Here is a 13,268-nt window from a genome sequence, read left to right as displayed (position 1 = left end):
ATGTGGAGCACAGTGGTGGCAGCATCATGCTGTGGGGATGCTTCTCAGCAGCATAATGCTGTGGGGATGCTTCTCAGCAGCATCATGCTGTGAGGATGCTTCTCAGCAGCATCATGCTGTGAGGATGCTTCTCTACAGCATCATGCTGTGAGGATGCTTCTCAGCAGCATCCTGCTGTGAGGATGCTTCTCAGCAGCATCATGCTGTGAGGATGCTTCTCTGCAGCATCATGCTGTGAGGATGCTTCTCAGCTGTCGACCCTGGAAGACTTGTAAAGGTAGAGGGTAAAATATTGGTAAATCCTGGAGGACTATCTTATTCAGTCTGACAGAGAACTACAGCTTAGAGAAGATTTATTTTCCAGTCAGACAATGAGCTGAAGCATACAGAGAAAGCTACACAGAAATGGTCTAAAGACAACAAGGGGAATTTTCTGGAGCAGCTGAGTCAAAGCCCAGACCTCAGTCCACTAGAGGATTTGTAGCTGGACATGAAAAGGGCTGTTCACGCCTGATCCCTGCATAACCTGACAGAGTTTGAGCATGCTCCTCATTCTACTGTTCAGTGTTAAACCAGTAGAAGCAGGGATTAAAATCCCAGTTATCTAAAACCCTGCCATGCTGTTGAATAACCAGCTAAAGATTGGTACAAGTTCCTGACTTCAGTGAGCTCCCATCTCTCCTTCCTCCTCCGTCTCCAGGCCGGGCTGTGAGGTAGTGACGGCTTGTTTCCAGCTCAGTCTTACGGTTTCTTCTCTGAACGTTTCCTGATGAAGACTGTGAGCAGCGTGACCGATTGATTGGAGGCTGCAGCCAACATGTCGCCTGCGTGCCGAGCCGCTGGGTCGATCAGCAGGAACAGACCGGGGCCTCGGGGCCGCCGCTCGCAGCAGACACACGAGCTGCAGAGGACCGCAGCGAAATTTCAAAAGGAGAGCTGTCAGGACGATTGTGAGAGCTGGGAGACAAACTTCACTTACAGAGAACTACCTCCTTCCTCTGTCAGCAGATTTAAACAGCTGCAGCTATGAATTATGGGTCAGATCTTCTCTTCTGCCCCTCATGCAGCCAGTTAAACTCCACCATCTTAATCTGGATTCTTGCAGAGTTTTATTCCTAATTTTACTGCTAATTTCGTGACATTTGTGCAGAATTTGAGAAAAATGCCTTAAAGTTTTCTGCTTTAATTTAACAACAGTCAAGGACAAAAGTATTGGCACCCCTGGAATTTTTCCAGAAAATACACCATTTCTCCTAGAAAATGTTGCAGTTACAAATGTTTTTGTATCCACATGTTTATTTCCTTTATGTGCATCGGAACAACACAAAAAAGCAGAAAAAAGGACAAAATTGACATAATTCTACACAAAACTCAAAAAATGGGCTGGACAAAGTTATTTTCACCCTTTTAAACCAGGGGGTAAATCATTTTATTTCAAGCATGTGATGCTCATTTAAACTCACCTGTGGCAGTAACAGGTGCTGGTAATCTAGAAATCACACCTGAAGCCAGTTAGAATGTCTAAAAGTTGACTCAGCCTTTGTGTTGTGTGTCTGTGTGTGTCACACCAAGCATGGAGGAGAGAAAGAAGAGCCCAGAACTGTCTGAGGACTTAGGAAGCAAAAATGCTGGTTTTTGACCATTTTTCCCACATTTGTGTCCATTTAAGTCACTTTTACACTCAGTTTTGTCCATGTTTTTGCTGTTTTGTTTTTTTTTAAATGTGTCAACAAATGAGTGTAAAAGTGACATAAATGGGGAAAAAAGAAACTGTGGCAAAAGAATATGTAAGAAGATGGTAAAAAAACAGCAAAAATTTGGTTAAAATGGCAAAAATCAGCAAAATATGGCAAACATGGGATAACAGTGCCAAATAGAAATGGCAAAAAATGGGTTGGAAGTGGAAAAAAAGTGGGACAAAAGGTTAAAAAACAGCAAAAACTGTTTAAAAGTAGCTGAAAAGAAGTGGCAGAAAAGGGTGGAAAGTGGCACAAAGGGCAAAAAAAATGGTTCAAATATGACAGGAAAGTGTAAATAGCTACAAAAATGGCCATTAAGTGGCAAAATTGTGGCAAAAAAATGTGTAAGTGGCAAAAAAATGGGCAAAAAGTTGCAAAACTGGGTTAAAACTGAGAAACAATTCTAAAAAGGGGTGAAAACAGTAATAAATAAAGAAAGAAAGAAACAAAAAGTGGCCACCATGCTAGCACCAATGCTACTGATCCAACACACATACACTGACATCAATAAATCACTGCTGGGTCGGGCCCATTGTCTGGATTTGTCAGGGGCAAAAATGTGGGGAAAAAGGTTAAAAAAAAAAAAAAAAACAGCAAAAACATGGCAAAAAAATGAGTGTAAAGTGACTTAAATGGACAAAAATGCGGGGCAGCTGGTCAAAAAGCCACAAAAAGTGGCAAGAATGCTGAAAACAGTGGCCTTTTATGGCAAAACATGGCTGAAATGGGCCAAAAAGTGGAAAAAAAAAATTTTGAAAAAAGGGAAAATTGCAAGAAGAAAGCAGGACAAAAGAGGCAAAAACCTGGTGGCAAAAATGATTGACTGTCATTGCAGCGGAGGACAACTGGATTTGAAAACAGAGAAAATAAAACATCCTTTGGAGGCTAAACTAAGCCAAAATCCACTATTTCTGCCCAAATGAACATGTTAGATTATCAAATCTAAGTTTATGTTCAAATTTTATTGAAAATTGTCCATGCAATTTCAGAAAATAACCAAAATTTTCTTGGTAGACTTACCCTTAGCCTACGTTTGGCTCTGTATGCTCGTCATCCTGAGTTTCAGGTGTAAGGGTGCACCAGACTTCAGTCTTTTTAGCTTCTACAGTGTTTAGTAGGACTGAAAATGGTTTCAAAGTCTGTCAGTGAGATTTAATGATTGATAAAGGAAAGAAGGATCTGAACAGTAACATCCTAATGAATCAAATCTTGATGTTTCTTTGCTCTAACATCCCATAATCAGAGACAAAGCGCTACCATTTAAAATCCAAATAATGAGCTGAAACAGACGAGTGGAGTCGTTTCCAGAGGAACTGTTTTTTCCCGCCGCCTCGTCTGTTTTTGGATGGCAGCGAAGGTTTTGTTCTCTCAGATTAAAGTGATTTCCTTCACTCTGTCGCTCTCCCATCACGTCATTTCTCCCTCTTCCTCTCCTCTGATCAAAGCTCCAAGACGCTTTTCATTTAGATTTCATAAAGAACTCCAAACATGTGCAGACAATTTCTCCACTTAAACTCAACTTTCCCAAAATTAGAGGATGTGATTTTTGAAAACCTCTGAGGGATTCCCTCACTCACAGACGTCTGATTTGATCTCTTCACGTTAAGAACCACAGAGAAGGAAAAAAGCGGATTGATCTGAGCAGATTGTCTTCTTATTGAGAGGATCGTGGCTGATAAATGACGCTGCTGCAGGCCGCCCTCATTACTGCAGACAGAACACAGGTTTAAAGAGAGGCATTAATAAGAAAGCAGTCAATAAGAGCAGGTTAGAGCAGTGTTACTCAACCCTGCTCAACCAAAGAGCCAAATCATTGAAAAATACCTTTACAAGAGCCACAGTCTAAGCAGTGACAACAAGTTAAAGGTGCCAAAAATGGTCTAAAAGCAACAAAATGGGTGAAAATTGGGAGGGAAAGTGGAAAAGGGGTCAGAAAGTTGCAGAAAAAGTGAAAAAAATAGTTATAGGTGACATCAAATGGTCCAAAGGGGGCAAAAAAAAAGAGTAAGTTACTAACATGGGCAAAAAATAGGAAACAAGTGGTATTTAGTGGCTGAAGGTAGCTGAAATGGGTGAAAAGTGGCAAAAAATATTGTGAAAAAATGGGCAAAAACTAGGAAAAAAAGTGGTATTTATTGACAAGAGGTAGCTTAGATGGGTGAAAATTGGGAGAAAAATTGTGAAAAGGGGCAACAATGGGACACAAGTGGCAAAAAATGGGTAAAAAGTTGGTAAAAAATTATCAAAATGCCAAAAATAGTGGGAAAAAGTGATATTTAATGGCAAAGGTAGCTGAAATGGGTGAAAAGTGGCAAAATATGGTAAAACAGGGGCAAAAAAGTTTCCCTTTTTTTGTTTTTCTGAGGGAATAATATTTAAAACTAAGACATAAAAGAGCCACACATTGAGTGTCACTGAGTCAGACAATAAAGGACAGGAAACAGCTGACATGTATGTATGAAGGATTGTTATCACTGTCAGAGGAGTTTGGTTTTTGGGCTGAAGGTTTGCTCAGATTAACGGCAGAGACCAAGAGTTTAAAGCTGCTTTCTCCTTTTCAGAGAAAAATTTAACTGGAGCCAAAATGAATGTCAGAGTTTTACTGAGACTGAAACAAGACATTTTTAAAAAGCTTCTGTTTCTGATAGATGTCAGCATGAAAGAAGACAAACAGTCAGAAGTAAAAAGGTTATTATTCTCAGAAAGAAAGCTGATTGTTTGCTTAAATCTGAGACAACTGAGAGAGAAACTCTGCATGTTCATCTACAATCAGGATGTAAAATAGTCATAAACTATCATTCTAGTTTTATTCAAATCACAACCCAAACACACCCCAAAAAAGTAGGGACGGGAAAACAAAAGTGGTAATAAAAACAGCTGGAGGAGCATTTTAGAACTAATGAGGTTAACTGTCAGCAGGTCAGTTATATTTCACCTAGGAACAGATTGGTTGGACTCTCAGATCATCAGAACACTGCAGCTGATGTATGACATCTTTAAAGTGTCACAGTGCATACAAAGGGGGTCAAAGGTCAACATAATTTAAAACAATGGATGGATCCATTTAGTGTTTATTCATGTATTGATGTGATCGTCTCATTGTGAATGTTGCTGGGTTTACTATTGTTTTTACACCCAATTATTGAAATATTGCTCCACGGCTCTGGCTGCTGCCTGGTTCCCTGCACCCCCCCCCAAGTGTTTGTGTGCAACACCCTTCTGCAATCAGCAATCAAGCACCTGGCTGGATCACCTGGAACCCTCACCTGCATCTCATCATCTCATCTGCCTTAGAAGTCTGGCTTCAGCTCCACTCATCACCAGATTTTTACATCCACTTTGCCATCAACACAACTCCTCCAGTAAAACATCTACGAAAGCCAGCAGCTCCAGAATTCAGCCGTCTCCTCAGCTCTACCCAAACCAACCAGCCAACAATAAGCCAGCTTCAAACAGCTCCTCTGGTCTGTCTACTAAAACCTAACATCCTCCTGACCCTGCATGCACATATGAGGACATTACATTTGAGGTTTCCTACAACAAAGCAATAATATCTGCAATCAGAACTTTTCAGATTAGTGTCTGAAATGTTCATTTAGGTTTAAGAAATTTGCTTGAAATGTTGGGATACTTTTTTTGTTTGTTTTTTAGATATTTTAGGGAAATTGCCTGAAAAATTGCAAGTATTTTCATGGAAATGAAGCGGATATGTTGGTTTATTTTGGAGAATGTCATCAGGAGATTTGGGGAATTTGCTTTGAATTTTTTGGTGCATTTTCATGAGAATGAGGGAGATTGATTTGTAAATTTTTATGAATTATATTGTACATTAGGGTCTGGAATTTATTCAGATGTTTCAATCATCATTGGGAAATTTTGGAAAATGTATGTCATTTTTTTTCTAATTTGGTAAGAAATTTTAGGGTGAATTTTTTTGTATATTTGGGGAATTCACTTCGAATTTTGGGGGACATTTTCATGTAATGAGGGAAATTTATTTGTAAATTTTGTGGAATTAGATTGTACATTAGGGTTGGGAATTTTCATGAACTTTCATGGAAATTTTGGGTAATTTATTCAGATGTTTGCATCATTTTGGGGGAATTTTGGAAAATGTTTGTATTTTTTAAAAAGTTGCTATGAACTTTTATGGTGAATGTTTTTGTATATTTGGGGGAATTTGCTTGAAAGTGTTCTGGAATTTGCATGAAATATTCCTGGGATTTTTTTATTGGAATGTTTAGGTTTTATGATGGATTTTGAAAGATTTCAGGACTGTTTGGAGACATTATTGGGGTATTTTTATGGGATTTTGTTTCTGTTTTTAAAATGAAATTTTACATAGAAATTCTTGTTCAGTGATGAGGCTGATGATTTAACAGACACTACATTGCCAAAAGTATTCGCTCACCTGCCTTGACTCACATATGAACTTAGGTGATATTCCCATTCTTCATCCATCGGGTTTAAGAATGACCACATTTCTTCCTGGAACGTGACGGTTCCTCATCATCCTCCCACTTTTTAATCAGTTCTTCACCCAGCTTTAATCGTTTCAGAAATCTGCTTAGATATTTTCTTTGATGCATGGTTTTTTAAGAAATGAGAAGCCTATAACTACATCAGTTAAAGAACTTGTGTCATCATCCGTGCAGTCATCATCCAATGGGAGGCTTTTACCTGTTTGCGAAATTAAATCCAGGTGGTGACTTTTTTTGGATAGGCAGTGTGCATTTATATTAAATATCCTCCTGGGACCTGAGCTTTTGTCTGGAAAACATTTCTATTTTCTCCAATTATTTGGGATAGCTAGAGTAATTTACACTATATTGCCGAAAGTATTGACTCACCCTTCCAACTCAATAATGTAAATCAGGTGTTCCAATCACTTCCATGTCCACAGGTGTATAAAATCAAGCACCTAGGCATGCAGACTGTTTCTACAAACATTAGTGAAAGAATGGCTCGCTCTCAGGAGCTCAGTGAATTCCAGCGTGGTACTGTGATAGGATGCCACCTGTGCAACAAGTTCAGTGGTGAAATTTCCTGGCTCCTAAATATTCCACAGTCAACTGTCAGTGGTATTATAACAAAGTGGAAGCCATTGGGAACGACAGCAACTCAGCCACCAAGTGGTAGGTCACGTAAAATGACGGAGCGGGGTCAGTGGACGCTGAGGTGGCCAACTTTCTGCAGAGTCAATCACTATAGACCTCCAAACTTCATGTGGCCTTCAGATTAGCTAAAGATCAGTGGTAGAGAGCTTCATGGAATGGGTTTCCATGGCCGAGCAGCTGCATCCAAGCCATACATCACCAAGGTCAATGCAAAGCGTTGGATGCAGTCATGTAAAGCATACCACCACTGGACTCTAGAGCAGTGGAGACGCCTTTTCTGGAGTGACCAATCGTGCTTCTCCATCTGGCAATCTGATGGACCAGTCTGGGTTTGGCGGTTGCCAGGAGAACGGTACTTGTCTGACTGCATTGTGCCAAGTGTAAAGTTTGGTGGAGGGGGGATTATGGTGTGGGCTTGTTTTTCAGGAGCTGGGCTTGGCCCCTTAGTTCCAGTCAAAGGAACTCTGAATGCTTCAGCATACCAAGAGATTTTGGACAATTCCGTGCTCCCAACTTTGTGGGAACAGTTTGGGGATGGCCCCTTCCTGTTCCAACATGACTGTGCACCAGTGCACAAAGCAAGGTCCATAAAGACATGGAGGAGAGAGTTTGGTGTGGATGAACTTGACTGGCCTGCACAGAGTCCTGACCTCAACCCGGTAGAACACTTTTGGGATGAATTAGAGCGGAGACTGAGAGCCAGGCCCTCTGGTCCAACATCAGTGTGTGACCTCACAAATGCACTTCTGGAAGAATGGTCAAAAATTCCCATTAACAAACTCCTAAACCTTGTGGAAAGCCTTCCCAGAAGAGTTGAAGCTGTTATAGCTGCAAAGGGTGGACCCACGTCGTATTAAACCCGATGGATTAAGAATGGGATGTCACTTAAGTTCATGTGTGAGTCAAGGCAGGTGAGCGAATACTTTTGGCAATATAGTGTATTTGCATGTTATAAATATATATTATAAATATGTTATCATATATTGGTAATAAGGTTGAGCAAGTCTCTGAGGCTGCAGGTTTGGTCACCTTTAAGGACCAATCAGATCACCTCTGCCTGTTTTCTCTGTGAATCAGCTGAAATAATCAAAAGAGAAAAGAGGATGGGATGACTAATGGTGTGTTGCATCTCTCTCTCTCTCCGTCATCTGACTCAGCATGCCAGAGTGGGCGGGTCCTGCATCCTGCCAGTCAGACCATTTCCTCCTCTCTGGTTGGCCAACTCTCCTCCCGGCTGGGCGGGGCTTACTGAGCCACATGGAGCTGTGCGGGGTGTCTGAGAGCCTGTCTCTCTGCTGCTCAATCCTCCGATGGAGAGAGAGCAAGTTCACTTCATCCTCACCATCCTCATCATCAGCATCATCTGAGCGGGGAGACGTGAAGTGATGTGAGGAGAATTCTCTCTGAATATGATGTTAAACTGTCACTGCTGCTCATGGTGACACATTTCTACCGAGGGAAGAAGACCCGGGGGTTCTTTATCTGTGCGTAAAAGTGGTTTTGACTGAAGAAGAACATCCTGCTGGTTTAATTTCTCTTTTGCGCACTGGATGGACTTTAAGCTCTTTCTTTTCACTCATTAAAATCATTAAACGGATTCTGTATTTAAAGAGACATTAGACTTTTTTCCTCTATGTTTAGTGCTGTAATATCCTTGATTTGGATCACTTTGAAGGACTTCTCCTCCGCGTTAATTGAAACATGACTAAAGCTGCAGCTGCACCAGTTCGCCTTCTTTTGTTTCTCTGTGCGTAAAAGTGTTTTTGGTTGAATTGTTTCAGACTGCAGAGGAGAAATCCAGTGTCCTTTTGCGCCCTGGATGGACTTAAAGGGTCTTTCTTCTCCCTCATTAAACGGATTTGGGGTTTAATTAGAGATCTTAAATCTCTGCCTCTGAGGACTTCGCTCTCCTCCGTAGAGAAATTTTTGTTTTAGCGCTGTAATTTCCTCGAATTGGATCACTTCGAGGGACTTCTCTGGTGGACTCTTTGCGGTCTTCTCGGCTTTAATGGAAATATGACCACCAGAGGGATCCTCCTCCTGCTCCCTCTGCTGCTCCATGCCTCCACGGTGAGTCTCTCCGCGGTGCCCGGGCATCCAGCGCGCCTCTTCGGTCACATCGCTGAGAACTCCCCTGCCGGGACGCCCGTGGATGGAGTCCTGCTGCCGCTCGGACCCAGCGGCTGCCCTGGAGCCAGCCTGAAGGGGGATTACGCGTCTGATTTCAAGCTCGTTCACTACCGAGGACACCGGAACCATCATCTGGGTCTGGTGTCCTCCAAAGCTCTGGACCGGGAGTTTATCGCCATGTATGAGCTGACGGTGGAGCTGCCGCCGCGCTGCCAGAGCAGGCAGAGATCGGCAGCCGTGCAGGTGGAAGTGTCAGATATTAACGACAACATCCCGAGATTCACCGGCGGGAACCAGAGCGTGGACGTGGACGAGCTGACGCCGCTCGGTACCGAGGTAGCCCACTTTGACGCAAAGGATGGAGACGCGGAGAGGAACGGACGAGTCACTTTTTACGCGTCACCAGAGTCTCACCTGCTGCACGTGACCCCTCAGAGCGGTCAGGTGAGGCTGGTCGGGTCACTGCTCGGGGTCAAACACGTGACACTGAGGCTGTACGTCAGTGATGGAGGGGACGTGACGCTGACAGGTGAGCGTGGTTAAATGATGTACTCCTTATCTGTTAAAGCTAACCTGTGACTTTGTTAAAGCTAACCTGTGACTTTGTTAAAGATAACTGTGACTTTGTTAAAGCTAACCTGTGACTTTGTTAAAGGTAATCTGTGACTTTGTTAAAGCTAACCTGTGACTTTGTTAAAGCTAACCTGTGACTTTGTTAAAGCTAACCTGTGACTTTGTTAAAGCTAACCTGTGACTTTGTTAAAGCTAACCTGTGACTTTGTTAAAGCTAACCTGTGACTTTGTTAAAGATAACTGTGACTTTGTTAAAGCTAACCTGTGACTTTGTTAAAGCTAACCTGTGACTTTGTTAAAGATAACTGTGACTTTGTTAAAGCTAACCTGTGACTTTGTTAAAGCTAACCTGTGACTTTGTTAAAGCTAACCTGTGACTTTGTTAAAGCTAACCTGTGACTTTGTTAAAGCTAACCTGTGACTTTGTTAAAGCTAACCTGTGACTTTGTTAAAGCTAACCTGTGACTTTGTTAAAGATAACCTGTGACTTTGTTAAAGCTAACCTGTGACTTTGTTAAAGCTAACCTGTGACTTTGTTAAAGCTAACCTGTGACTTTGTTAAAGCTTACCTGTGACTTTGTTAAAGATAACCTGTGACTTTGTTAAAGCTAACCTGTGACTTTGTTAAAGCTTACCTGTGACTTTGTTAAAGCTTACCTGTGACTTTGTTAAAGCTAACCTGTGACTTTGTTAAAGCTAACCTGTGACTTTGTTAAAGCTAACCTGTGACTTTGTTAAAGCTAACCTGTGACTTTGTTAAAGATAACTGTGACTTTGTTAAAGCTAACCTGTGACTTTGTTAAAGCTAACCTGTGACTTTGTTAAAGATAACTGTGACTTTGTTAAAGCTAACCTGTGACTTTGTTAAAGCTAACCTGTGACTTTGTTAAAGCTAACCTGTGACTTTGTTAAAGCTAACCTGTGACTTTGTTAAAGCTAACCTGTGACTTTGTTAAAGCTAACCTGTGACTTTGTTAAAGCTAACCTGTGACTTTGTTAAAGATAACTGTGACTTTGTTAAAGCTAACCTGTGACTTTGTTAAAGGTAATCTGTGACTTTGTTAAAGCTAACCTGTGACTTTGTTAAAGCTAACCTGTGACTTTGTTAAAGCTAACCTGTGACTTTGTTAAAGCTAACCTGTGACTTTGTTAAAGCTAACCTGTGACTTTGTTAAAGCTAACCTGTGACTTTGTTAAAGCTTACCTGTGACTTTGTTAAAGCTAACCTGTGACTTTGTTAAAGATAACTGTGACTTTGTTAAAGCTAACCTGTGACTTTGTTAAAGCTAACCTGTGACTTTGTTAAAGCTAACCTGTGACTTTGTTAAAGCTAACCTGTGACTTTGTTAAAGATAACTGTGACTTTGTTAAAGCTAACCTGTGACTTTGTTAAAGCTAACCTGTGACTTTGTTAAAGATAACTGTGACTTTGTTAAAGCTAACCTGTGACTTTGTTAAAGATTACTGTGACTTTGTTAAAGCTAACCTGTGACTTTGTTAAAGCTAACCTGTGACTTTGTTAAAGCTAACCTGTGACTTTGTTAACGCTAACCTGTGACTTTGTTAAAGCTAACCTGTGACTTTGTTAACGCTAACCTGTGACTTTGTTAAAGCTAACCTGTGACTTTGTTAAAGCTAACCTGTGACTTTGTTAAAGCTTACCTGTGACTTTGTTAAAGCTAACCTGTGACTTTGTTAAAGATAACCTGTGACTTTGTTAAAGCTAACCTGTGACTTTGTTAAAGCTTACCTGTGACTTTGTTAAAGCTTACCTGTGACTTTGTTAAAGCTAACCTGTGACTTTGTTAAAGCTAACCTGTGACTTTGTTAAAGCTAACCTGTGACTTTGTTAAAGCTAACCTGTGACTTTGTTAAAGATAACTGTGACTTTGTTAAAGCTAACCTGTGACTTTGTTAAAGCTAACCTGTGACTTTGTTAAAGATAACTGTGACTTTGTTAAAGCTAACCTGTGACTTTGTTAAAGGTAATCTGTGACTTTGTTAAAGCTAACCTGTGACTTTGTTAAAGCTAACCTGTGACTTTGTTAAAGCTAACCTGTGACTTTGTTAAAGCTAACCTGTGACTTTGTTAAAGCTAACCTGTGACTTTGTTAACGCTAACCTGTGACTTTGTTAAAGCTAACCTGTGACTTTGTTAAAGATAACTGTGACTTTGTTAAAGCTAACCTGTGACTTTGTTAAAGCTAACCTGTGACTTTGTTAAAGCTAACCTGTGACTTTGTTAAAGCTAACCTGTGACTTTGTTAAAGCTAACCTGTGACTTTGTTAAAGCTAACCTGTGACTTTGTTAAAGCTAACCTGTGACTTTGTTAAAGATAACTGTGACTTTGTTAAAGCTAACCTGTGACTTTGTTAAAGCTAACCTGTGACTTTGTTAAAGCTAACCTGTGACTTTGTTAAAGCTAACCTGTGACTTTGTTAAAGCTAACCTGTGACTTTGTTAAAGCTAACCTGTGACTTTGTTAAAGCTAACCTGTGACTTTGTTAAAGCTAACCTGTGACTTTGTTAAAGCTAACCTGTGACTTTGTAAAAGCTAACTGTGACTTTGTTAGAGCTAACCTGTGACTTTGTGAAAGCTAACCTGTGACTTTGTTAAAGCTAACCTGTGACTTTGTTAAAGCTAACCTGTGACTTTGTTAAAGCTAACCTGTGACTTTGTTAAAGATAACTGTGACTTTGTTAAAGATAACTGTGACTTTGTTAAAGATAACTGTGACTTTGTTAACGCTAACTGTGACTTTGTTAACGCTAACTGTGACTTTGTTAAAGCTAACCTGTGACTTTGTTAAAGATAACTGTGACTTTGTTAACGCTAACTGTGACTTTGTTAAAGCTAACTGTGACTTTGTTAAAGATAACTGTGACTTTGTTAAAGATTACTGTGACTTTGTAAAAGATTACTGTGACTTTGTTAAAGCTAACCTGTGACTTTGTTGAAGCTAACCTGTGACTTTGTTAAAGATTACTGTGACTTTGTTAAAGCTAACCTGTGACTTTGTTAAAGCTAACCTGTGACTTTGTTAAAGCTAACCTGTGACTTTGTTAAAGCTAACCTGTGACTTTGTTAAAGCTAACCTGTGACTTTGTTAAAGCTAACCTGTGACTTTGTTAAAGCTAACCTGTGACTTTGTTAAAGCTAACCTGTGACTTTGTTAAAGCTAACTGTGACTTTGTTAAAGATAACCTGTGACTTTGTTAAAGATTACTGTGACTTTGTTAAAGCTAACCTGTGACTTTGTTAAAGCTAACCTGTGACTTTGTTAAAGATAACTGTGACTTTGTTAAAGCTAACCTGTGACTTTGTTAACGCTAACCTGTGACTTTGTTAAAGCTAACCTGTGACTTTGTTAAAGCTAACCTGTGACTTTGTTAAAGCTAACCTGTGACTTTGTTAAAGCTAACCTGTGACTTTGTTAAAGCTAACCTGTGACTTTGTTAAAGCTAACCTGTGACTTTGTTAAAGCTAACCTGTGACTTTGTTAAAGCTTACCTGTGACTTTGTTAAAGCTAACCTGTGACTTTGTTAAAGATAACCTGTGACTTTGTTAAAGCTAACCTGTGACTTTGTTAAAGCTTACCTGTGACTTTGTTAAAGCTTACCTGTGACTTTGTTAAAGCTAACCTGTGACTTTGTTAAAGCTAACCTGTGACTTTGTTAAAGCTAACCTGTGACTTTGTTAAAGCTAA

General features: G+C 40.3%; 1 protein-coding gene across 1 annotated transcript in view; it reads left to right on the top strand.

The window, feature by feature from the left end:
- Positions 1–8,176: 8,176 nt before the first annotated feature.
- Positions 8,177–13,268, top strand: part of si:dkey-22o22.2 (neural-cadherin) — a 220,855-nt gene continuing 215,763 nt past the window's right edge. Inside the window, exon 1 of the mRNA XM_041793004.1 lies at positions 8,177–9,515. Within this exon, the coding sequence (XP_041648938.1) occupies positions 8,873–9,515 (643 nt within the window). The 5' untranslated portion in view covers positions 8,177–8,872. The remainder of the gene's footprint in view (positions 9,516–13,268) is intronic.

Source organism: Cheilinus undulatus, linkage group 8 (genome assembly GCF_018320785.1).
Source record: "Cheilinus undulatus linkage group 8, ASM1832078v1, whole genome shotgun sequence".
Taxonomy (NCBI): Eukaryota; Metazoa; Chordata; class Actinopteri; order Labriformes; family Labridae; genus Cheilinus; species Cheilinus undulatus.
Note: the sequence above shows the minus strand (reverse complement) of the source record. Positions and strands in the feature narration are given on the sequence as shown.